The sequence below is a fragment of the Eretmochelys imbricata genome, chromosome 13 (assembly GCF_965152235.1).
Source record: "Eretmochelys imbricata isolate rEreImb1 chromosome 13, rEreImb1.hap1, whole genome shotgun sequence".
NCBI classification, from domain to species: domain Eukaryota; kingdom Metazoa; phylum Chordata; order Testudines; family Cheloniidae; genus Eretmochelys; species Eretmochelys imbricata.
In genome coordinates, this window is record NC_135584.1 from 36,308,859 (window position 1) to 36,332,360 (window position 23,502).

General features: G+C 43.1%; 1 protein-coding gene and 1 pseudogene across 1 annotated transcript; one reads left to right on the forward strand and one right to left on the reverse strand.

Annotated features, from left to right (window-relative positions):
- Positions 1-2,863: 2,863 nt before the first annotated feature.
- The window catches only part of LOC144273199 (olfactory receptor 5V1-like), a 50,917-nt pseudogene continuing 30,278 nt past the window's right edge, over positions 2,864-23,502 (reverse strand).
- On the forward strand, positions 7,404-11,868 carry LOC144273758 (olfactory receptor 10A4-like). The gene is made up of 3 exons (XM_077832464.1): positions 7,404-7,421; positions 8,933-9,597; positions 11,571-11,868. Exons 1-3 carry the CDS (start codon positions 7,404-7,406, stop codon positions 11,866-11,868), a joined length of 981 nt encoding a protein of 326 aa, XP_077688590.1.

The window sequence follows — 23,502 nt, forward strand, 5'->3', positions numbered from 1 at the left end:
GAAAGAAAGAAAGAAAGAAAGAAAGACCTGTCCCCATACACATCTATCTATCTATCTATCTATCTATCTTTGAACCCTTCTGTATTTTTTCAGACCTTCTTGACATGTGTATCTTCTTTTAATTCTGTTTCATATAATAATGGAATTACTCCTCATTTTAATCTGGTCTATGGAATTATTCAGATCAGTCAATTATTCACATTCATCAACATTCCCAGTGATTCTGGAGAAGAAGAAGCATGATAAGACATAGTTTTGACACAGCACATTGAATATTCCTAGCCCGTTAAAGACCATTCTTCCCCACCACCCCGGTGAGGTGGCCGGAGTACGGTGCAGAGAAGCTCATGTTTGCCACTTCAAAATCCCATGATTTAATTGAAACAGAAATGGTGGAAATGTTTTACCTTTAAATCTGTTCTAAGTGAGGCTGATTTTCAGATACTGCCCCTTTTCCCAGTGATTTAGAGACCAGGATACTGGTTCTGCAGTTTATCTTCTACCATCATCTGCTTCACGTTCTTTAACAGTGCCAGGAAAGAGATCTACTCCGAGTGTTCTATATGGTGCTATTTGCCTTGTGCCCAGTTCCTACGAGAGAGACCCTCTCAAGATTTCGCTTTTATCCTTTCTGTGGGAAGGCGACATCTCCCTTGATGCTTACATTGATTAATGAGAAGGAAAACTCAATAACATGCTAGCACTGTCGACGGTACAAACACCAGAGTGAATGGAGGCAAATTTCTATCCTCCAAGGAAATGGCCTTCCTTACTACATGCAGGTGATGAGGTCACTGGTCACCTCCAATTATGGTGCCACAGTCCAAGAAGAGATGCTTACAAGAAACCTATTGCAGATTTTCCCACCCAATCGCTGTTTAGGAGACTGTTTAAAAAAACAGAATGGAGTCCCTCACCCATGTCTTCAGGGTGGCCAGAGAAAGGGAGGGTGTGACACCTGTTCATGTACTCAGTGTACAGTTCATGGTTGGGATTTTCCGAGATGCCGCTGACTTTCAAGTGGACCTGTGCTCTTAAATCATGTAGACACTCGTGAAAAGCCTAGCCTCAGGTCCCAGACTGCTGTGGAGACACAAATGTCTACACACACACATCTTAGTGACTTCACATTTTTCGTTATCTAGGCTCTAATATGCCCATCAATGTGGCATCAGGGAGTGTCACACACATTCATGGATTTATTCTCCAAGCTTCCAAGTGCGTCATTATGCACAAGGGAAACTGAGGCAAGGGGAGATTCAACAGCATCTCCAAGACACACAGTGAATGTGTGAGAGAGCCAAGTAGAGTCTTAGACTCACAGACTTTAAGGCCAGAAGAGATCATCATGATCATCTAGTCTGACCTCCTGCACATCACAGACCAGAGAAGCTCAGCAGCCCACTCCTGTAAGAGGCCCATAACCTTTGGCTAAGTTACTAAAGTCTTCAAATCATGATTTAAAGATTTCAAGTTACACAGAATCCACCATTTACTCCAGTTAAAACCAGCAAGTGACTGACAAAAAGTCAGAGTAGATGATCACAACTGTCCTTTCTAGCCCCGGAATCTATAAATTTATAAGTATCAGAGGGGTGGGCTGTGTTAGTCTGGATCTGTAAAAGCAGCAAAGAGTCCTGTGACATCTTATAGACTAACAGATGCATTGGAGCATAAGCTTTCGTGGGTGAATACCCACTTCATCGGTAAATTTATAAATTTATAAATTGGTAATTTATAAATCTATAAGTTATTGGTCTCAACTCAGGGGTAACTGGGTGAAATTTAGTGGCCTGTTATTTACCGGTTCTTTAGAAAGTCTTCCTAGTTTCTTTGGAAATCTCAGTCACAATGGGTCTATCTATAAACTGCTGGAAAGAATTTCCCCTACCAGAAGGCTTTGATTCAAATGAAAAGTAGCATATATAGAGACTAAGTAAGCCAGTGTTGAATCAGGCCCACAATGTTGAAATATGCCTTAAAAGAAAGAGTCCAGAGTTTCTGTGAATCAATGCATCTCCATTGACCAGCTCAGTAAATCTAGGGTAATCAGAGACTCTGAAAAGTCCAGATAGGAGGGAGTGGGAAACAGATGGCTGGTCACGTTCTTTGGCCTGTGTCATGAAGACTAGATCAGAGTCCCTTCTGACCTTAAAATATGACTCAAAGACCAAAAAAATATTGACCCAAACTTTTATGCAGTTGCCCTGTTTTATTATTAGATTTGCAAAGGGAAGCATGATGTAATTCCACAGGCATCTACAACAGTTAACATTGCATTTGAATTCAGATTTATTTTTCTCACTCATGCAATCATTGTTTCCCCCTTCCTTCTCCCCTCTCCCCAAATTATCCTGCATCACCTGGAAAAGAAAAATATCAGCCAAAGCATACCATACGAATACTGCTCCCTAAAGGCAGCAGCAGCAAGTATCAGTCCTAAAATTCAGTGAAATCCGTGTCTGCCAAAGTTTTAGGGCAGGATTTCCAAAGAAATGTGAAGGAATTAGGTGACTCAACTTCCAATTTAGGTGATTAAATCCCTTTGGTGATTAACTCCAATGTAGGTGTTTAACTCCCTTCAACTCCTTTGAGATATCACCCTAAGTAACCCTCCAAAAGTTTCTGGAAAATCAAAGCATGGAATACAGTGCTCCTAACCCCTAAAGTCCCTTTTAAAAATCTCAATCTTATTTTACAACTGCAAAGATCAAAATTAGCTGATTGGGGAGAGGTGCCAGTCTTCCAGAATCTCCTGCTGTAGGTGACTGATAGAGATCTGTTAATTTTACAGCCTGAAGTCTTGCAAAAGCCAGAAACTTACTGACAGCCCTTCTCGGGGCCTCTTTGACCTCTTTGTTCCTCAGACTGTAGATGAGGGGGTTGACCATGTGGGTCAGGACTGTTTAGAAGACAGAAAATACCTTGTATAAGTCCTTTGAATGCTGGGCAATTGGAACCATGCAGCCAATAATCAGAGTCCCATAAAATGTTGTGACAGTGACAATGTGAGAGGAGCAGGTAGAAAATGCCTTTTGCCTCCCGGTGGTGGAAGGAATTCTCAGGATGGTGTTGATGTTGCAAACGTAGGATGCAATGTGAATAGAAATGGGACTAGTCACCTGACGGAGGAGACCATGAAAATCGTGAGTTCTAGAAACTGGGTAACAGTAGAGGATAGTTTTATGATGGGTGAGGAATCACAAAAGAAATAGTCAATTTCATTGGAGCCACAAAACTTTATTTTAGTCATTAAAATGATTACTATGGTACTGCTGAGAAAGCCACTTGTCCAGGAACAAGCCGCTAGCTGGAAACAAACACTGCCGTTCATCAGAGTGGCATAACAGAGTGGATTGCAGATCACTAGATACCAATCGTAAGACATCACTGCTAGCAGATAGTATTCTGTGGCTGCTAGGATACCAAAACAATAAAATTGTGTCATGCAGCCACTAACAGAAATGGTTCTGTCCCCCGTGAGGAGACTGGCCAGCACCGAGGGCAGGATGCTGGAGGTGTAGCAGATCTCCAAGCAGGACAAGTTCCCCAGGTCCTAGAGTCCTAGAGTTCAGAGTGGGGAAGGAACCTTGACAACTCCAGTTCCCTGATGTTCATATTGTGTGCCCAACTCTCGTCTCAGAACCACAATTAGAACCCAGGAGCTCAGACTCCCACTCCCAACTGCTCTAAATATTAGACCCCACTCCCCTCCCAGAGCTGGAAACAGAACCCAGGAGTTCTCAGTCTTAGACTCCACTGCCCCAACCATAGGGCCCGTTTACCTCCTAGAAGACCAGATGCAAAGCCCGTAGAAGTCAGCAGGACTATTCCCTTTGATTCCAGTAAGTTTGCAGTGGGACCAGAATCAGGACTAGTTCCCAGGAGCATTAGAAAAAACGCTATGTGGAAGCTGAGCAGTGCTAGGGGGTAGTGTGCTGCAGGGAGTGGGGTGATGGGCTCAGCTGGGAGCACTCTCATTTCTTAGACAGTTCCGACCCCCTTACTTCAGCATGGCCGTAGTGGAGACTGTGCTACTGGGAGTGGGATGGGATGCTCAATTTGAGGCACTCTTCCCCCTTAGTTAGTGCTGCTAGCAGTGTCCCAGTGTGGCACTAGAGGGTGCTGAGCTGCAGGGACGGACTCTAGGATTGTCAAGGATCCTTCCCCACTCTGAACTCTAGGGTACAGATGTGGGGACCTGCATGAAAGACCCCCTAAGCTTATTCTTACCAGCTTAGGTTAAAACTTCCCCAAGGCACAGATTTCTTTCTTGCCTTGGGAACCAGCTTCGGTTAAAAATCTGATACACTGCCACCACCAAGTGTTTTAAACAAAGAACAGGGAAAGAAACCACTTGGAGACGTCTTCCCCCAAAATATCCCCCCAAGCCCTACATCCCCTTTCCTGGGGAAGGCTTGATAATAAGATCCTCACAAACTGGTACAGGTGAACACAGACCCAAACCCTTGGATCTTAAGAACAATGAAAAATCAATCAGATTCTTAAAAGAAGAATTTTATTTAAAGAAAAGCTAAAAGAATCACCTCTGTAAAATCAGGATGGTAAATACCTTACAGGGTAATTAGATTCAAAACATAGAGAATCCCTCTAGGCAAAACCTTAAGTTACAAAAAGACACAAAAACAGGAATACACATTCCCTCCAGCACAGAGAATTTACAAGCCAAAAAACAAAGCAAACCTAACACATTTTCTAGCTAGATTACTTACTAACTTTACAGGAGTTGGAGAGCTTGCGTTGTTGATCTGTTCCCAGCAATGGTATCACACAGACAGACAGACAAAAGCCTCCCCCCCCTCCAGATTTGAAAGAATCTTGTCCCCTCATTGGCCATTTTGGGTCAGGTGCCAGCGGGCTTACCTTAGCTTCTTAACCCTTTACAGGTGAAAGGATTTTGCCTCTGGCCAGGAGGAATTTTATAGCACTGTAAACAGAAAGGTGGTTACCCTTCCCTTTATATTTATGACAGGAGTCATGAGCCTTGGGTGTTGTTCCTGTCTATTTGTGTTGTTTTTGAACAAGCAATCCTTCCTCATCATGTCTCTGATTTTCTAGACAAAAAGTATCACACTTTACCACAGTTAGTAAATCCCATTATGATTTTCGTCTAGAAAACACACATAATAATGATAATTTGATGATGATGTTGATGATGATGATGATTGATGATGTTAGAACTGCCTATGAAATGATTGCAGAATTGTTCTTCCTCTGAGGAATATTACAAGAAATTTCCTTCAGGGAGGAGGTGCCAGAAGCCAGTGAATGAAATAAGAATACCTGTTTCCTTCAGCACATATAGCGTCTGCAGCTGGGAGAAGGAACTACTCTTCTTAAACAAGGTAGGTTATAGATGAAAAACTTAAGCCCCTAACCATTCTCCCACTGAAATCCATGGACACTGTACCCCAGTCTGCAATGGTCATTGGTTTCTTCATTTGAATTTTCCATACCTGGGCAGAGAATCTTACTGTGTGTCCGAGCAAATGGGTTTTGTCTGTATTCATATCTATCTATCTCTCTATCTATCTATCTGGCAGTCTATTAGCATATCAGTTGAGCTATTTGTCTCTGAATCTATCATTCTGAACTGAACTAATTAACAATCATGGGTCAGGTCATAAGCCTGACTTCAGTGGTGTTTTGCTAATTTACTCTAGGTGAAATTCTGGTCCCATATTTCCATAGTGCCCACCAGAGTGATAGATACACACTAGACATATTCATCCCCAGGTCATGGCTCTATTTATTAGTTTTGTTGCTGTTGTTGTTGTGTTGGTGGTGGTTTTTCTTGCTTCTTCCTCTTATCCTTACTGCCCTCTGTTCCCCAATTCTTATAATCATCCATTGAATCAAAGTGGAAATGTTGTTTCTTGAGATGGGTCTTGTATTTGGATCTGAATACAGTTGGCTGGGAGAGCTCAGTCTGATCTCTTTTAATAAGAGAGTCTACTCCTAGGATGCGACCATGGCACATGCTCCACACCTGGTGCCCAAGAGTTAAGTGGTTGTCTCTTTTAGCTGAATTTACCTCAACCCTCTCTCCACATAATGAGAGCCCTCCGTAAATAGGAAAAATGTATTTCTGCATCCAATACGCGATTCACAAAAAATATCGGCAGATATCCACATGTGTGGATGCAGATATACGCAGATATCTGCGGATTTGCAGTGCTGTACTTACCATGGCCAGGCTGAGGCTCTGAGGCACCCCTCTGCCTGAGCCTGGTCAGAGAGAGCTGTTCGGGAGTCTCAGACCCCCACCTTCCCTCGGGAACATGGCCTGGGGCTGCTCTCAGCTCCCTCATAGAATCATAGAATATCAGGGTTGGAAGGGACCTCAGGAGGTCATCTAGTCCAACCCCCTGCTCAAAGCAGGACCAATCTCCAATTTTTGCCCCAGATCCCTAAATGGCCCCCTCAAGGATTGAACTCACAACCCTGGGTTTAGCAGGCCAAAGCTCAAACCACTGAGCTATCCCTCCCCCCCAGCTGGACTCCACACTGGCCGTGATGGAGAAGGAGGGGAGGGTGACCTGTTTAACTGCCCGGGGGCTACTCGGGCCCCCCACACCAGGCAGGTGGAGCTCTTACCATGGAACCTAGGCTCCCTACAGCAGCCAGCACGGCTCTCTGGCTACAACAGGGGGGCCTGCTCGGCCTGCAGCCCAGCCATGGTAAGAGCTGGGTGGGCAGCTGCGGGGAGCCGCAGTAGACCATCCGCCTGCTCTGGATGGAAGGCCAGAACAGCCCCCAGCCCAAGTCCCTGTCCCCCGGAACCTCTGTCCAGCTCAAGTAAAGGATCCGCACTGTGGCTCCTCACAGCTGCCTGCCCGGTTCTTACCCGTCAGAGCCCTGCACGCATACAAAATTTTTATCCGCATCTGCGCTGCTATCCGCAAAAATGTTCCACGGATAGCCACGGATATAAAGTGGATACCTGACGATTTGCAGGCTCTACACATAATGTATGTTCCTTTTGTTGATTTCATGTTATCCTGTATGTAAATGGAGTGTCCAGATGCCTTGAAGAGCTTTGAAAATAACACTCAACTGCAAGTGAAAAGCATCTATACAGACCTTATTCCTAATGATGAGTAAATTTCTCCATTTACTTAGAGCCACTCCAAATGTCAGCCAACAAATAAAGAAATAAATCCAAATCCCTTCTGAATAAATGGTTTAATCATTATTAATGTTTTCCATGAGAAAATGTTGATGTTGATGTCAGTTTTCAATTTTCCATTCGATTTCATATGAACTCTTCTGAATCAAAATTAGGGGTTTTGCTATTTCAACTTTTCATATCAATTCAGGGTGAAAACTAATATTGGAATATTGGAATTTCACATTTTCGAGCCAGCTCTGCATTTAGTGCAATGGTCGTGCTGAGGAAAGTACTCACAAATGTCAAGATAGGTTCCCCAAAGTAGCTCTTAAGGGAGGCAGAAGAATTCCCACCTCTTACCCAGGTCTCCCTATTTAGTTAAAACCATTCCCTTTTGTTTTAAATTGTTCTGTGTAGTGCACTCTTGGTTGTTGGATTTAATTTTCTCTATTTCATTCCCTTTGAATGTGTGTGAGTGTCTGTGTGTGTGTGTGTGTGTGTGTTCAATTTCCAGGAGAATGGTTCTGTGGTTATGAGAGAGTTTCACGTATCAGGAATGCTGACTTGCTGTGTAAACCCAGTCTCTTCACCCCTATCATGCCACCTATCATTCCCAGTTTCCCCCTTAGTAGCTCACCATTATTTGACGCATTGCTTTGAGAGCCACATATTGAAGGTGCTAAGAATATGCAAAATATGATATTTTTATTGCTCATTTTTGTTTCAACTCTGTCATTTCACTTTCATACCCATTATTAGGAAGTTCTTTTTCAACAAGTAACCTTGAAGTAGAACATCTGTGGAAACTATCTCTTCTAAAGTAGGATCTTCCTTCTTGTAAAATTCTATAGCAAGGTCATAAGACAAAGATCCTCAACTGGTGTAAATCAGCATAGATCTTTTTATACCCATGGAGCTGTTAAGATTTATGTCAGCAAAGGACCTGGCCCTAGGTCTTCTTTTGTATATTGAGAGAAACCAATGCATTACAAATGTTGTGATGATAATGGCAGGAATGATTTAAGTTGTTCTCTAATATTTAAGGAAGAATAACTTTTAATAGTACACAAAAGGCCAAAATCCCCCATTGTTTTTACCATTTATTGTGCTTCTCATTCTTTAAAGTGCTTCAAACATATTGGGATCAGCAGCATCAGTTTACTCACGTGAGTAGTCCTCACTTATGTGAGTTGTAACTGCAGTGGGAATACTTGCATTCATATCACAATTCTCATGATTAAGATCCGAATGAGATCAGAATTTGCCCTCATTTGAGAAATCTTATTTGATAAATGTGGCTGTAGAGTAACACTCTCAGAGGGGAAAGAAAGAAAGAAAGAAAGAAAGAAAGAAAGAAAGAAAGAAAGAAAGAAAGAAAGAAAGAAAGAAAGAAAGAGAAACATTGATCCCTTTTTGAATTTTTATGTAGACAGAAAAAAATGTGTTTGAAGAGGAAAATGATGATGCTGGAAAGTGGTCTACCTCCATTGCTGGTGTAAACTGATGTAGCTCCTTTAGAGTCAATTTATCAGATCCCTGTCTGCTGTAAAACAGCTGTATTTCCACCATTATGAAAGTGATCAGATCTCCAGCTGATCTATATTGGCATAGCTTGATTGACATCAATGTGCCTACATCAGTTTATGCTTGAGGATTGGGCCCAGTTACATATTTCTATACAGAATTGCAGCAGGTTTTAGTCTGAAGCATCCCAACAGAAGGGAAACCAGTACGAATTATTTGATTCACACCCACAGGTTTATTCCTCAGATTCAGTATCTTTCTTTGTCACCCCTACAGACGATCTATTCTGAGAGTGACCCTGGAGAGAATCAGACCATCTCTGAAGTATTCATCCTGGTGGGGTTTTCAAACCTTAACAAGCTGCAGATCCTTCTGTTTCTGGTGCTTCTGGTCACCTACTTGGTCGCCCTCATGGGGAACCTCCTTGTTATCCTCCTTATAAAGCTAAACCCCTCACTCCACACCCCCATGTATTTCTTCCTGGTGAACCTGTCTTTCTTGGATATCTGCTACACCAGCAGTGTGGTCCCTCAACTGCTGGTTCACCTCTTGGTGGAGCAAAAGACCATTAACATTGCAGGCTGTGCTGCCCAGATGTACATCATCATCATCATGGGCCTGATGGAATGCTGCCTCCAAGCAGCCATGGCGTATGACCGCTATGTGGCCATATGTCACCCCCTGCACTACAGAACTATCATGAGTGGCTGGGCGTGTGCACAGCTCGCAGGTGCTTCATGGACCATCGACATCTCTGTGGAAGTAGCTCAGACCACATGGATCTTCAGCCTGCCCTTTTGTGGCTCCAGCCGCATCCACCACTTCTTCTGCAACATCCCACAAGTGGTGAAGATGGGACGCATGGACACATCCAAAAATAAGATTATGGTCTTGTCTGTGTCAGTTTTGTTCATCATGGGCCCTTTTTTGTTGATAACCCTGTCAGGGTTCCCTCCCCACTCTGAACTGTAGGGTACAGACGTGGGGACCCACATGAAAGACCCCCTAAGCTTATTCTTATTCCATTCCAGAGACGTTGCCATTTTGTAAGATCCAGGCTGGGTTGTGTTCTCCCCCTGTGGGGTCAGTTAGAGTATATTGTCAGGGTGGTTTGTTCACAGGTGAGATCATAGTTGGGCTCAGAATGCTGGAGACCTGATTCAACTATTTAGCCCCAAAGGAGGTGCTTACTGGGCTGTAGTCATGTCAAACTGTAGAGCTGGGAGGGGCTTCCAGTCCCTGATCCCATTTAATCATTTGCCTCTCAGCCAAGCCTGCCCCAGGAGTGGAGCAGAAAGTGCCCATCTGTGGAATGTATCCCTGTCTTCTTGGAAGTGCAGAGAGCCCCAGCAACTCAGAAATCCAGTGATGGAACATGAAAATTGGTGCTGGATAATGCAGTGATGAGTTCATGAGAGAGATAAAGAGATTGTTGTGCATGGAAATATTTTGATAGATAATGGCCAATAATTTTGAGCACTGCAGGATCAAATGCTTTGCAAGTTGGGAAGAACTATCCAAAGATGAACACAGTAAGTTTACTACTGTCTTTTTTTCTTTATTAGAAAATGTTCTCTTTTCATAGAAGTCCCCGAAATTTCCAAACATTGAGATATTTGCAACAGAGAACCAATCGTTTCCTGCTGCAAGCTGAAAAATTCCAACCAAAAAAATCCCCCTCCCCAAAGGAAAAAAACCCCAACTTTTAGATAGATAGATAGATAAAGTCTTTCCATGAAAATTTGTTTAACTGAAAACACAAATTTTCTTTAAAAAGAGTTAAAGAGAGAACATTATTGACCAGGATGGGAAGCACTAATATTGTCCAATGATATCATAATTTCAAACGCTGTCATTCTGTTACATCCATTTTTATTTCTACTTCAAAGACAAAGCTGCAGGGTGGCAGAACAGAGTGAACAGCAGAGCTGACAGTCCAGGGAGTATGGGCTATACTTAATAGACATGCTAGAACCTTGAAACTCAGAGTCTGGGTTCAATCAAGCAGCCTGTTTATGTGGACCTTGCCCAAGGACATTAAGGGCATATCTACACCACAGCTGGGAGCATGCTTCCAAACTCAGGTAGGCAGACTTCACTAGCTGTGCCAGGGTTCCTTCCCCACTCTGAACTCTGGGGTACAGATGTGGGGACCCTCATGAAAGACCCCCTAAGCTTATTCTTACCAGCTTAGGTTAAAACTTCCCCAAGGCACAGATTCCTTTCTTGCCGTGGGATCGCTGCCACCACCAAGTGATTTAACAATCAGGGAAAGGACCACTTGGAGTCCTATTCCCCCCAAAAATTCCCCCAAGCCTACACCCCCTTTCCTGGGGAAGGCTTGAGCATATATCCTCATCAATAGGTTACAAAGGGACTACAGACCCAAACTCCTGGGTCTTAGAACAATGGAAAAATCAGTCAGGTTCTTAAAAAGAAGGATTTTATTTAAAGAGAAAAAGGTAAAAGAATTGCCTCTGTAAACTTAGGCTGGTAGTTAACCTTACAGAGTAGCAGAAAATTCAAAGAGCACAGAGGAACCCCCTCTAGCCTTAGTTTCAAAGTTACAACAAAACAGGGATAAACTTCCCTCTAGCAAAGGGAAAATTCACAAGTTGAGAAAACAAAGGTAAACTAATACACCTTGCCTGGCTGCTACTTACAAGTTTGAAATATGAGAGACTTGTTCAGAAAGATTTGGAGAACATGGTCTGATATCCGGTTCCTCTTAGTCCCAAGAGCGAACGGCCACAGAAACAAAGAACCCAGAACAAAACCTCTCCCCCCGAACCAGATTTGAAAGTATCTGTTGTCCCCATTGGTTCCTTTGGTCAGGTGCCAATCAGGTTACTTGAGCTTCTTAACCCCTTACAGGTAAGGAGGAATTTACGCTTTCCCTATGGTTATGACAAAGCCTATCCTACATGTGCATTATCTCCACCATCCTCAAGCTGCAGTCAGAGGAGGGAAGGCATAAATCCTTCTCCACCTACTCCTCCCACCTTATGGTGGTGACTTTGTTCTTTGGAATGACCCTTTTCGCCTACCTGAGGCCCAAGTCTATCTCCACCCCAGAGAGCGATCAAATGATTTCCCTTGTGATCACAGTTGCGGCACCTGTGTTGAACCCCACAATATACAGTCTGAGGAACAAAGAGGTGAAGGGAGCCTTCAGGAATACAGTAAAGAAGAGCATCTTTTCACACAACTGAAGAAAACAGAGAATGAAAAGTAGAGTTAATTAAAACAGGGAGAATGGGGGAAATTCATAAATGTTTCGTTGAATTGCTCCCGATGACCTGCACTTTTTTAATTGAAATTTTGCCATTTGAAAAACTTTGACTTCTAAACCTATCAGAAGAATGGGAAGAGAAACTTTTATTACCAAAAAACCCAAAAATTTAAATATCTTCAAAATTTGGAATGTGAAAGAAAAAAAGCTTAAAATGAAAACCCTTTCATAAAATGTTCACCTTGGTTTTTGCAAATTTAACAATTTTCACCAAAATTGTAATGATGGAAAAATTCCAACCAGCTCTATAGATAACTCCATTCAGGCTTCTCCTTTTCCTGCTTTGTCAGTTCATTGCAGCATTTTAGGTTTTAGGTTGGGTTGGACTGGGTTTTTTTGGCTGTGTAATGGATTTCCCCAGTGCTCCCTGTTGCCTAATTTTAAATAATATTTCTCAGCACTTATGCAGTTTCCTGTGTAAGACTCTGATGGATCTTTCAATGCCTAACTTGATCAGGTCACACAACAAATCTGGAAGCTCTCTCTTGACTTCCATGGCATTCTGCACAGGTTCAGAATTCTATTCTAACAGACTATGTATATCTTAGATTCATTGATTAAAAGGCCATAAGGGACCATTTTGATCATCTAGTCTGACATTCTGCTTAACACACGGCAGAGAGTTTCACCTGGTGATTCCTGAGTCAGAGGAATTTTATATTACATATGTAAAATAATAGTTGTGTGATAAACTCATAAACTACAAGTGGTTCGATCAATGTATAATAATATTGCACCAAATGCTTGTGTACATGGTACCTCCTAGTATAACTATATGATAAAAATTCCTTTCTACATTTTTATGATGAGAGATTCTATTCTGTTTGCTTCTCTACCTATATCTCTGCAGCTGTATAATAAATACCAAATTAAAAACCTCTATACCTTGTTCAGCATTTACATGACTATATGTCTTCTTTCACTAAACATCCCTATAATGCATTCATCGGAAGCTTAAAATACATTGAGACTCTGAGATGCACTGGCTGGCAGTATGTGATGGTTTTTGTTATATCTCTTTGATATAATTTGCTGATTTGTTTAAAATGATATTGTTGGCAAGATAAATAACCTGTCGTGTTGGAAGATGTAACTAAGAGGTACGAACATGTAATGATAAACAAAAGAAAAATCCCTTTCTCTGGGAATCTTAGAAGCAGAGTGGCCCAGGGCAACATGACCCAGAAACTACAAATTCAGCAAGAAAATTGTAGACATTCGATGATTAACATTTGTGGATAAGTAATGCACAGGTTATGTAAAATTCAATGGATAATGTGTTGACTAAAGAATGGAGGAAAATTAAGCAATAGATAATGTGTAAATGTATGAAAATACATACAAAAATACATATAAATATGTGTAAAATACATATGTAAAATACGCAGAATATGTAAAAATACATATGTACATATGTGCATATACAAAATACATATGTATATATGCAAAATATCTATAAAATACATATGTGAAATACATATAAAATAAGTAAATACATATAAAATGGGCTGGAGAAATGCTGGATCAGAAACCAATGAATGAGGCTGAAGGACCTGAACAGGAGATCCAGGCAAGTGAGGAGGACTGACATCATGAAGGAAGGAAGGATTTCTCAGTGTCCCAGTGTCACAATCCAATGGCCTCCTCCTTCAGAGGGTTCCCGGGGGAGACAGATCAGCATTATATATTGCTAACGTTGACATGCCTTGAGAGGTGCTTTGGGAAGGGCTGAAGGTCTTAGTGTGAATTGAGAGATTCCTTTGCAGGTTGCGAGAGGCCAAAGGGGAGGAAGGGTAAGTTAACTTGACACGCCAGCTAGGTCCAAAGATAAGAAGCTGAAGGTCACGGACAGACTCTCTGATGCCAAGAAAGCTGGGAGCCTGGATTCCAACCCTGACCAGCCATGAGAGATTAGAAGTAAACTGAATAGAACTGCAGAGGATTGCAAAGCCTAGTGAGAGGGTGAAGGTTAGTGAGTGGGAACATAACATCGCGACCCTGAAGCCGGAATGTTTTGGGGACTCAAAAGAAGTTGCAGAAGGCCGGTTCAGACTGGTACAGAGAGCACGGAGAACAAAGGTCCCTGGACAAAATGCCCCCAGAAGAACCCAAGACTTAAAAACCCTCCCAAGAGCTGAACCAAGCCAGAGATCAACAGCAGACCCTAGACAGCCTGTGCACAGGACAGAACTCCAGTCTACCCCTCCCCCTCTTCTTCTTAAGTTACACCCAGACTTGGCCAGCTTCGGGCCGTGTGTGTGTGAGTATGAAAGTGGGTTAGAAATGGGGCACTAACGCTTCCTTCCTTCCTTCCTCTGAGTGACATGGGAATGGTCCCAGCGCTCACCGCTGTCATTTTATTAATAAAGCTTTAAAATTTAGTCACTTGGTCTGCTCCTCCATCTCCACCCCCATGATCCTGCAGGCCTCAGACTGATCACCTGATGCCTCAGGCAGATTGGTAACATAAATCTGTCACATCAGAATGTGTTAACTTGGGCCCATTCACCTATTCCATCTTGTCTGTTATTACTTGTGAGGCAGAAATGTATTTCCATACACTATAAGTGAGATTAATTCTGTCTGAAATTGTATTAAATAAAGGAAAAACTGATTAAGCCTAAATTGTGTGGATGTGTGACTTGGTTTCCCACTCTACACACCCAACAATTTACACAATTTGATTGAAAAGATAAATCCCACATAAATGCTCTCATCTCTGCTTTGTTAATTAATTCAGCAAAGGTGTGACCCTCATACAATAATAATCAGAGCAACAAGCCATGGCATGTCAGTGAACACATATGTGTTAAGTTAGTATACACCCCTTTATGTGAATACCTGCCAGTTCTACAAGCTGAATTAGCGTATGTTCTTCCCAGTGTTCTGTGCACTCATGCTAACCTACACCCCACACTACCAAGCAACAGTATAACTTAGTATTTAACATAAGCGGATGGGAAACTTGTCAAAGTCAAGATACATTAGTTCAATAGCTTAGTACAAATTGTGGGGAAACTTCACGGACCAGGACATGGAATGCTGTGTCCAAAAGTAAGATATGGATGGTCAAGGTTCAGACTAACAAGTTAAGGAACAGGGATGAACAGACAGGCTGGATTTCTGTGACATGTAAAGAGTTTTGTAACTTGAGTTACTCCTCGTTGAAATGTATAAATTTGGAAGCCCACCTTCTGTGCAAGATGAATTTAACATGAGACAGCTTCCTGGAGACTGGTATCATATTAAACCTTTTCCCAGTATGATACTATGATTGACTTTTAGCAATAAACCTGACAGTCAAGCAATTGACTGTACAATTTATCAAACATAAGCAGCAGAGTGCTGCAGATGATGGATGACAGGGAACTATCTGTTATACTGTATAACAGAAGTGAGAAAGGAGTGACTAAACCCTGGTCTACACTACGGGGTTAGGTCAACTTTAGCCGTTTTAGGTAGATTTTAAAATGAATGCGTCTACACAACCAATCCTGCTCCATCGACCTAAAGGGCTCTTAAAATTGACTTCTGTAATCCTCCCTGGTGAGGCAAGTAGAGCTAAAATCAACCTTGCTGGGTCGAATCTGGGGTAATGCAGATGCAAATTGACAGTATTGGCATCGAAGAGCTATCCCAGAGTGCTCCAATGTGACCACTCTGGGCAGCACTTTCAATTCCGATGCACTAGCCAGGTACACAGGAAAAGCCCTGGGAAATTTTGAATTTCAGTTCCTTTTTGGTCAGCGTGGCGAGGTCAGCAGCACAGGTGACCATGCAGTCCCCCCAGAATCGCAAACGAGCTCCAGCATGGACTGAACAGGAGACACTGGATCTTATTGCTATATGTGGAGAAGAATCTGTGCAGGCCAAACTCTGATCAAAAAGAAGAAATGTTAATATATATGCCAAAATCGCATAGGGCATGTTGGACAGAGGCTACAACAGGGATACACAGCAGTGCCGTGTGAAAGTTAAGGAGCTCAGGCAAGCCTACCAAAAGACAAAGGAGACAAATGGTCGCTCTGGGTCAGAGCCCCAGACATGTCGCTTCTATGATCAGCTGCATGGCATTCTAGGGTGGGGACCCTACCACTACCCCACCACTGTCCGTGGACACCTGCAACGGGGGAGTCTCACGCAACAGGGAGGAGGATTTTGTGGATGAGGAAGAGGAGGAGAAGGAGGAGGAGGAGAATGCGCAGCTGGCAAGCTGTGAATCCGTTTTCCCCGGCAGCCAGGACCTTTTCATCACCCTGGAGCCAATACCTTCCCAAGACGGGATCCCCAGCCCTGAAGCTGGATAAGGCACCTCTTGTGAGTGCACATTTGTAACTACAGTACAGGGTTTAAAAGCAATAGTGTTTAATGTTTGATTTGCCCTGAAGAATTGGGATGCATTCACAGCCAGTACAGATCTCCTCCAAGGACATCTCCAGAAAGCTCTCCTGGAGGTACTCTGAAAGCCTTTGCAGAAGGTTACTGGGGAGGGCTGCCTTATTTCATCCTCCATGGTAGGACACTTTACCATGCTAATCCAGTAGCAAATAGTCTGGAATCATTGCAGCACAAAGCATGGCAGCGAATGGTCCTGGGTTTTGGTCGCATTCAAGCAACATTCAGTATATATTTTTCTGTGTTAGCCTCAGGAGAGTGATATCATTCATAGTCACCTAGTTGAAATAGGAGAATTTTTGTTAGGGAACAGTAAAAGGACCCCGTTCATGCTGGGCTATTTGCTCTTGGCTAAAAGGGATCATCCCAGAGAATAGCCATGTGATGGGGTTGGGGGAGGTGTCTGCTGCAGATCCACCCGAAAACCGCAGTCCCTTGTTTTAAATGTGAAACCCAACCGGCATTGCTTGCTATAGGAAAGGAGGGCGCTGCAGTTTGAAACCATTCCCACATGTTTTGAAGGCGTAAGAAGCCAACCCCACATATCAAAAGGCTTACCATGGCTGCCTGGAAATCAAATTCTGTTGCCCAGCCATTTGTGATGTGTCACCATACCGGCAGGCACTCAATATAAAAGGCAAAATTTGACCTTGTACCTAAAGCACATGTGCTGTCTGCTGTGAATTGCTTGATTCACTGTGAAAGAGTCTCCCTTTTGTTCTCAGAAATGTATCATCTTACATTTTACTTTCCCTTTTTATCTCCCCCTAGGTGCAAATGTTTCTGTGCTCCCTCTATCATCTCCGTCCCTGAGGATATCGCAGATTAGAAGGCGAAAAAAATGCACTCGTGATGACATGTTGTCATAAATATAAAGGGAAGGGGTTAAGAAGCTTTGATACAGTACTATAAAATCCTTTTACCTGTAAAAGGTTAAGAAGCTCAAGTAACCTGACCAAAGTGACCAATAAGGGGACAAGATACTTTCAAATTTGGGTGGGGGGGGGGAGGCTTGTCTGTCTGTCTGTGTGATGCCTCCGCTGGGCACAGATCAAGAAAGCAAGCAATCCAAATCCTATAGAGTTAGTAAGTAATCTAGCTAGAAAATGCATTAGATTTTCTTTTCTTTTTGGCTTGTGAAATTTGCTGTGCTGGAGGGAATGTGTATTCCTGTTTTTGTCTCTTTTTATAACTTAAGGTTTTGCCTACAGGGATTCTCTATGTTTTGAATCTGACTGCCTGTGAGATTGTTTTCATTCTAAATTTACAGAGTGTTTCTTTTCTTTTCTTTTTTTTTGTTCTTGAAATAAAGTTCTGTTTTTTAAGAATCTGATTGGGTTTTTAGGGTCCTAAAAACCCAAGGCTGGTCTCCGCTCATCTTGTTTATTCTCAAGTCTCCCCAGGAAAGGGGGTGTAAGGCTTGGGAGGATATTTTGGGGGAAGATGTCTCCAAGTGGTCTCTTCCCTGATTCTTTGTTAAAATTGCTTGGTGGTGGCAGCATACTGAATCCCAGATACAAGGAATTTTGTGTCTTGGGGAAGTTTTAACCTAACCTGGTATAAGCTTATAAGCATAAGCTTAGGGGGTGTTTCATACGGGCCCCCACATCTGTACCCCAGAGTTCAGAGTGGGGAAGGAAACCTGACATGGTGGCAATGGTGGGATCATTCTGAAGCAGAGATCATTTTGAAGCAGAGATCATTTTTGAAAAAGCACAGACTGACAAGGTTTTGTTAGCTGAGAGAAGCTGCATAACAAAAGGATGTTTCTGTTAACTGGGAACAGCAGCAGGCAAAGGTATCAAAGGCAAAGATATCAGATTACAGCACAGCGAATTGGGAATTCACAAGCAGGTCTTTTTTTTCCTTTCTAAATTTCGAATAAGCTAGGTAAGCAGAAGCTAGGATGGCGAAACGCAATATCCAACAGCAACTAGAATTAGCTTAATTTGAAGCTGAAGAGAGACAAAAAGAGCATGACAGACAGATAGCCTTAAAACGCTTGGAGTTGGAAGCAGATGAGAGGAAAGAGGCGAAATGCTTGGAGTTGGAGGTGGAGAAGCAACGCTTGGAGACGGAGTTAGCTCTGAAGCGCTTAGATCTGAAAAAGGCTAAGCTGAATCTACCAGATAACCCTAACAAGAGGACCCAGAATATCCATAGCTACATGCTGAAATGGCACCTCAATGATGGGGAGTGGCTGGAGAGGGGCTTTGACCTGGTCTTGGGGTTTTCCCACTCTTTGGCATACCTCACAAGATCAGACATAGGAAGAAACATCCTTACCCATTCCCTCCCAGTGGAAGGACTTCCCCAAACGGTCTTTGGTTCTGTTCACCCCAGCATGGCCACTAGGATGATTGTGGGCTAAGCTCAAGAGCTTTACCTGGTACTTAGTTGGAACTACCAACTGTCTCTGAGGATGCCAGTCTTCCTGGTCTCCACCAGAAAGAGTTTCCTTGTATAAAAGTCCTCTTTCTACAACAAACCTGGATCAATTAGAAGAGCTGAGAGGTGGTGGGTTGCTCCGTGCCGCTATCCAAGCTCTCTGGAGGCTTTCATCTGCTTCCTGTTCAATCTGGAACTGTTGCCTTGATGCTGGAGGCATCAGTTCCTCATTGGATTGTGGACCTATGCTTGGTCCCTCTGGAAGTGATGTAGGGGATGGGGCTGTTTCCGCTGACTGTGAACCGCTCTCCGCTGGTGCACTATGTTGGGGTTCAAGCTCCAGCTGAGCCTCTTGTGTAGGGTTATCTGCTGCTGCCAGTGCAGGTTCGGTGGGGCCCGCTGGTGTTGAGGTTGCAAGTACTGGATTCAGTGCTGGCAATGGGTCTAGTGCTGGTTGTTCTGCTGGTTCTGGTTCTGGGGCTGGCTCTGTCTGGGTCTCTGGGACTGGATCCACTACTGCTGTTGCAGACGTTGGCATGGGGTCCGGATCCATCACCTCTGACTGGGTCCTGGTAGAAGTCTCTAGAACAGAGCTAGGCATGACAGCTTGTTTAGCCTGGCTGCGGGTGACCATTCCCACCCTCTTGGCTAGCTTCACATGATTGGCCAAGTCTTTCCCCCAACAGCATGGGGATGGGATAATCATCATAGACTGCAAAAGTCCACGTTCCTGACCAGCCCTTGTACTGGACAGGCAACTTGGCTGTAGGCAAGTGAAGAGTTTGACTTGAAGTGTTGAATCATCACTTGGATCTCTGGGGTCGATTAAATTGGGGTCCACTAAGGAAGCGTGGATAGCCGACACTTGTCCCTCCATGTTATACAGACAAAACTACATAGGATCATTTCAGGGGACAAGATAAGACGTCACGTTTATTATAATAACACAATTTGATTTAAGACCAATAACTAATATCTAATACCTATGTATACACACACAAACACACACCAAATGTTCTGCAGCTGCTGTATATAGTCAGAAGCCTCCTCAATAGGCATCTTATTGATTATGTCCAGAGCTTTTCCAGTCAATTTTGCGACCAATGTGGTCATTTTGTGAGAGTCAGGAATTTGATGGAGTGTTGACAGTCTCTCAAAGATGAACAAATATTCATCAATATCACTGGATTCATCATACTGTGGACATAGTCGCTCCCATTTGTGGATTGTTGGGGAAGGATTGTTAGGGTTATTTGGTATATTTTGTTGAGCCCTTGCCTTGTCTATCTCCAGTGCATGCTTCCTCTCTTTTTCCCTCTCCTCCATTTCTTTTTCTTTTGCCTGGATAGCTTTTTGTTGGGCAGCCTCCTGGGCTTTATCTGCCTCTTTCGCTGCCTCCATAGCTCTCTGGTGGGCAGCCTCCTCTGCCTCCTTTTCAAGTTGTTTTAATTTGACCACTCTCTGCTGTTCCTTTTCTTTCTCTTCTGCTTACAGTCTGGCTAACTCCAGTTTCTGTTGGACATTGCTTTCTGTCATACTAGCCTCCCTGTTTTTAAGCTAGCTATACCTGAGAGTTAGAAAGAAAAAAAACCCCTTGCTTGTAAAATTTGCTGTGCTGTAACCTGATACCTTTGTCTCTGATAGCTGTTCCCAGCCTACAGAAAAATCCATTTGTTAAAACCACTAACACCTCTGCCTCCAGGCAAAGGGACAGAAAAAACTTTAACTGCTTTCAGTTAAAAAAAAATATCTTCAGGTCTGTGCTTTTGGTTCAAAATGATCCCACTTCTCTGCCACCATATCAAGGTTCCTTCCCCACTCTGAACTCTAGGGTTCAGATGTGGGGACCCACATGAAAGACCCCCTAAGCTTATTTCTACCAGCTTAGGTTAAAACTTCCCCAAGGCACAAAATCTTTGCCCTTGGACTAGGATATGCTGCCACCACCAAGTGCTTTAACAAAGAACCAGGGAAAAGGACCGCTTGGAGTTCCTATTTCATCAAAATATCCCCCCAAGCCCTTAAACCCCCTTTCCTGGGGAGGCTTGAGAATAAACAAGTTGAGCACACACCAGCCTTGGATTTCTTAGTACCCTAGAAACCCAAATCAGATTCTTAAAAAAAACAGAACTTTCTTAGAATAACAAAACAAAGATTAAAGAAACACTCTGTAAGATTAGAAGGAAAGATAATCTCACAGGCAGTCAGATTCAAAACATAGAGAATCCCTCTAGGCAAAACATTAAGTTACAAAAAGACACAAAAACAGGAATACACATTCCCTCCAGCACAGAGAATTTACAAGCCAAAACAAGGAAACCTAAAGCATTTTCTAGCTAGATTACTTACTAACTTTCCAGGAATTGGAGGGCTTGCATCCTTGATCTGTTCCCTGCAAAGGTATCACACAGACAGACAAAAGGCCCCCCCTCCAGATTTGAAAGTATCTTGTCCCCTCACTGGTCATTTTGGGTCAGGTGCCAGCGAGGTTACCTTATCTTCTTAACCCTTTACAGGTGAAAGGATTTTGCCTCTGGCCAGGAGAGATTTTATAGCACTGTGTACAGAAAGGTGGTTACACTTCCCTTTATATTTATGACAGACCCCTACAGCCATGCTGGAGTAATGGGTCAGAACTGTCTAAGAAATGAGAGTGCTCCCAGATGAGCCCATCACCCGACTCCCTGCAGCACACTACCCCCTAGCACTGCTCAGCTTCCAAATAGTTTATTCTAATGTTCCTGGGAGCTCGTCCTGATTCTGGTCCTGCTGCAAACTTGGGAATAGCCCCACTGACTTCTATGGGCTTTGGATCTGGTTCTCTAGGAGGGAAATGGGCCCTTTCATTAGGGCAGTAAAGTCTCAGAGTGAGGACTCCTGGGTTCTGTTCCCAACACTAGGAGGAGAGTGGGATGTAATGTTTAGAGTAGTGGGGATTTGGAATCAGATCTCCTTGGTTTTAATCATGGCTCTGAGACAGGGGTAGGGCACACAGTCTGAACATCAGGGAATCAGAGTCATGAGCCTTGGGTATCGTTACTAACTCTACCCCTGACTCTTTGTGTTGTGTAGCCTTGGAAAAATCATTCCTCCTTCTGATAAAAACGTGTCATTACCATTTTCATCTAGAAAACACACATCGTGATGATGATGATACCATCTCCTATGAAATGATTGCCCTAGTGAATTTTGTTTTGTTGCAGGTAGATGCAGAATTGTTCTTCCTCTGAGGAATATTACAATAAATTTCCTTCAGGGACTAGGTCCCAGAAGCCAGTGAATAAAATAAAAACACCTCTGTTTCCTTCAACACATATAGTGGCTGCAGCTAGGAGAGGGAACTACTCTTCTTAAACATGACTTAAGCCCCCAAGTATTCTCCCACTGAAGTCCATGTTTTCATCAATATTAATGTTTTCCATGAGAAAATATTGATGCTGATGACAATTTTCAATTTTCCATTCAATTTCATGTGGACTCTTCTGAATCAAAATTAGGGGATTCGCTATTTCAACTTTTCAGGGTGAAAACAATTATTGGAATATTGGAATTTCCCAAGAGATGGAAATTCCATTTTTCCAGCCAGCTCTGAATGTACCGCAATGGTCGTGCTGAGGAAAGTACTCACAAACATCAGTAGAGGTTCCCCAAAGTAGGTCTTAAGAGAGGCAGAAGAATTTCAACCTCTCCACCAGATCTCCGTATTTAGAGGACATCATTCCATTTTGTTTTAAATTGTTCTAGGTAGTGCACTTTGCATAGTGCGCCATCAAAGTTTGCTTTGGTAGTTTAATTTAATTTCCTCTATCTGATTCCCTTTGAATGTCTCTCTCTCTGTGTCTCTCTCTCTCTTTCTCTCTCTCTGTCTCTCTGTGTTGAATTATCAGGACAATGGCCCTGTGGTTATGGCAGTTTCAGGTATCAGGACCCCTCAGTTCCATTTCTCAGCATGCTGACTAGCTGTGTAAATCCAGTCTATTCATCCTATCATTCCCAGTTTCCCCCTTAATAGCTCAATATTATTTGATGCATTGCTTTGAGAGCCACATCCTTCTTGTAGTGTGGGGCACAAAACTGGACACAGTACTCCAGATGAGGCCTCACCAATGTCGAACAGAGGGGAACGATCACGTCCTTCGATCTGCTGGCAATGCCCCTACATATACATCCCAAAATGCCATTGGCCTTCTTGGCAACAAGGGCACACTGTTGACTCATATCCAGCTTCTCGTCCACTCGTAACCCCTAGGTCCTTTTCCGCAGAACTGCTGCTTAGCCATTCGGTCCCTAGTCTGTAGCGGTGCATGGGATTCTTCCGTCCTAAGTGCAGGACTCTGCACTTGTCCTTGTTGAACCTCATCAGATTTCTTTTGGCCCAATCTTCTAATTTGTCTAGGGCCCTCTGTATCCTATCCCTACCCTCCAGCGTATCTACCTCTCCTCCCAGTTTAGTGTCATCTGCAAACTTGTGGAAGGTGCAATCCACACCATCCTCCAGATCATTAATGATGATTGGGCCCAGTTACATATTTATATACAGAATTGCAGGTTTTATTCTCAAGCGTCCCAACAGAAAGGAAACCAGTATGAATTATTTGATTCACATCCACAGGTTTGGTTTTTCCTCAGATTCAGTCTCTTTCTATGTTGCCCCTACAGATGACCTCTTCTGTGAGTGACCCTGGAGAGAACCAGACCATCTCCCATGTATTCATCCTGGAGGGGTTTTCGTACCTTAACAAGCTGCAAATCCTCCTGTTTCTGTTGCTTC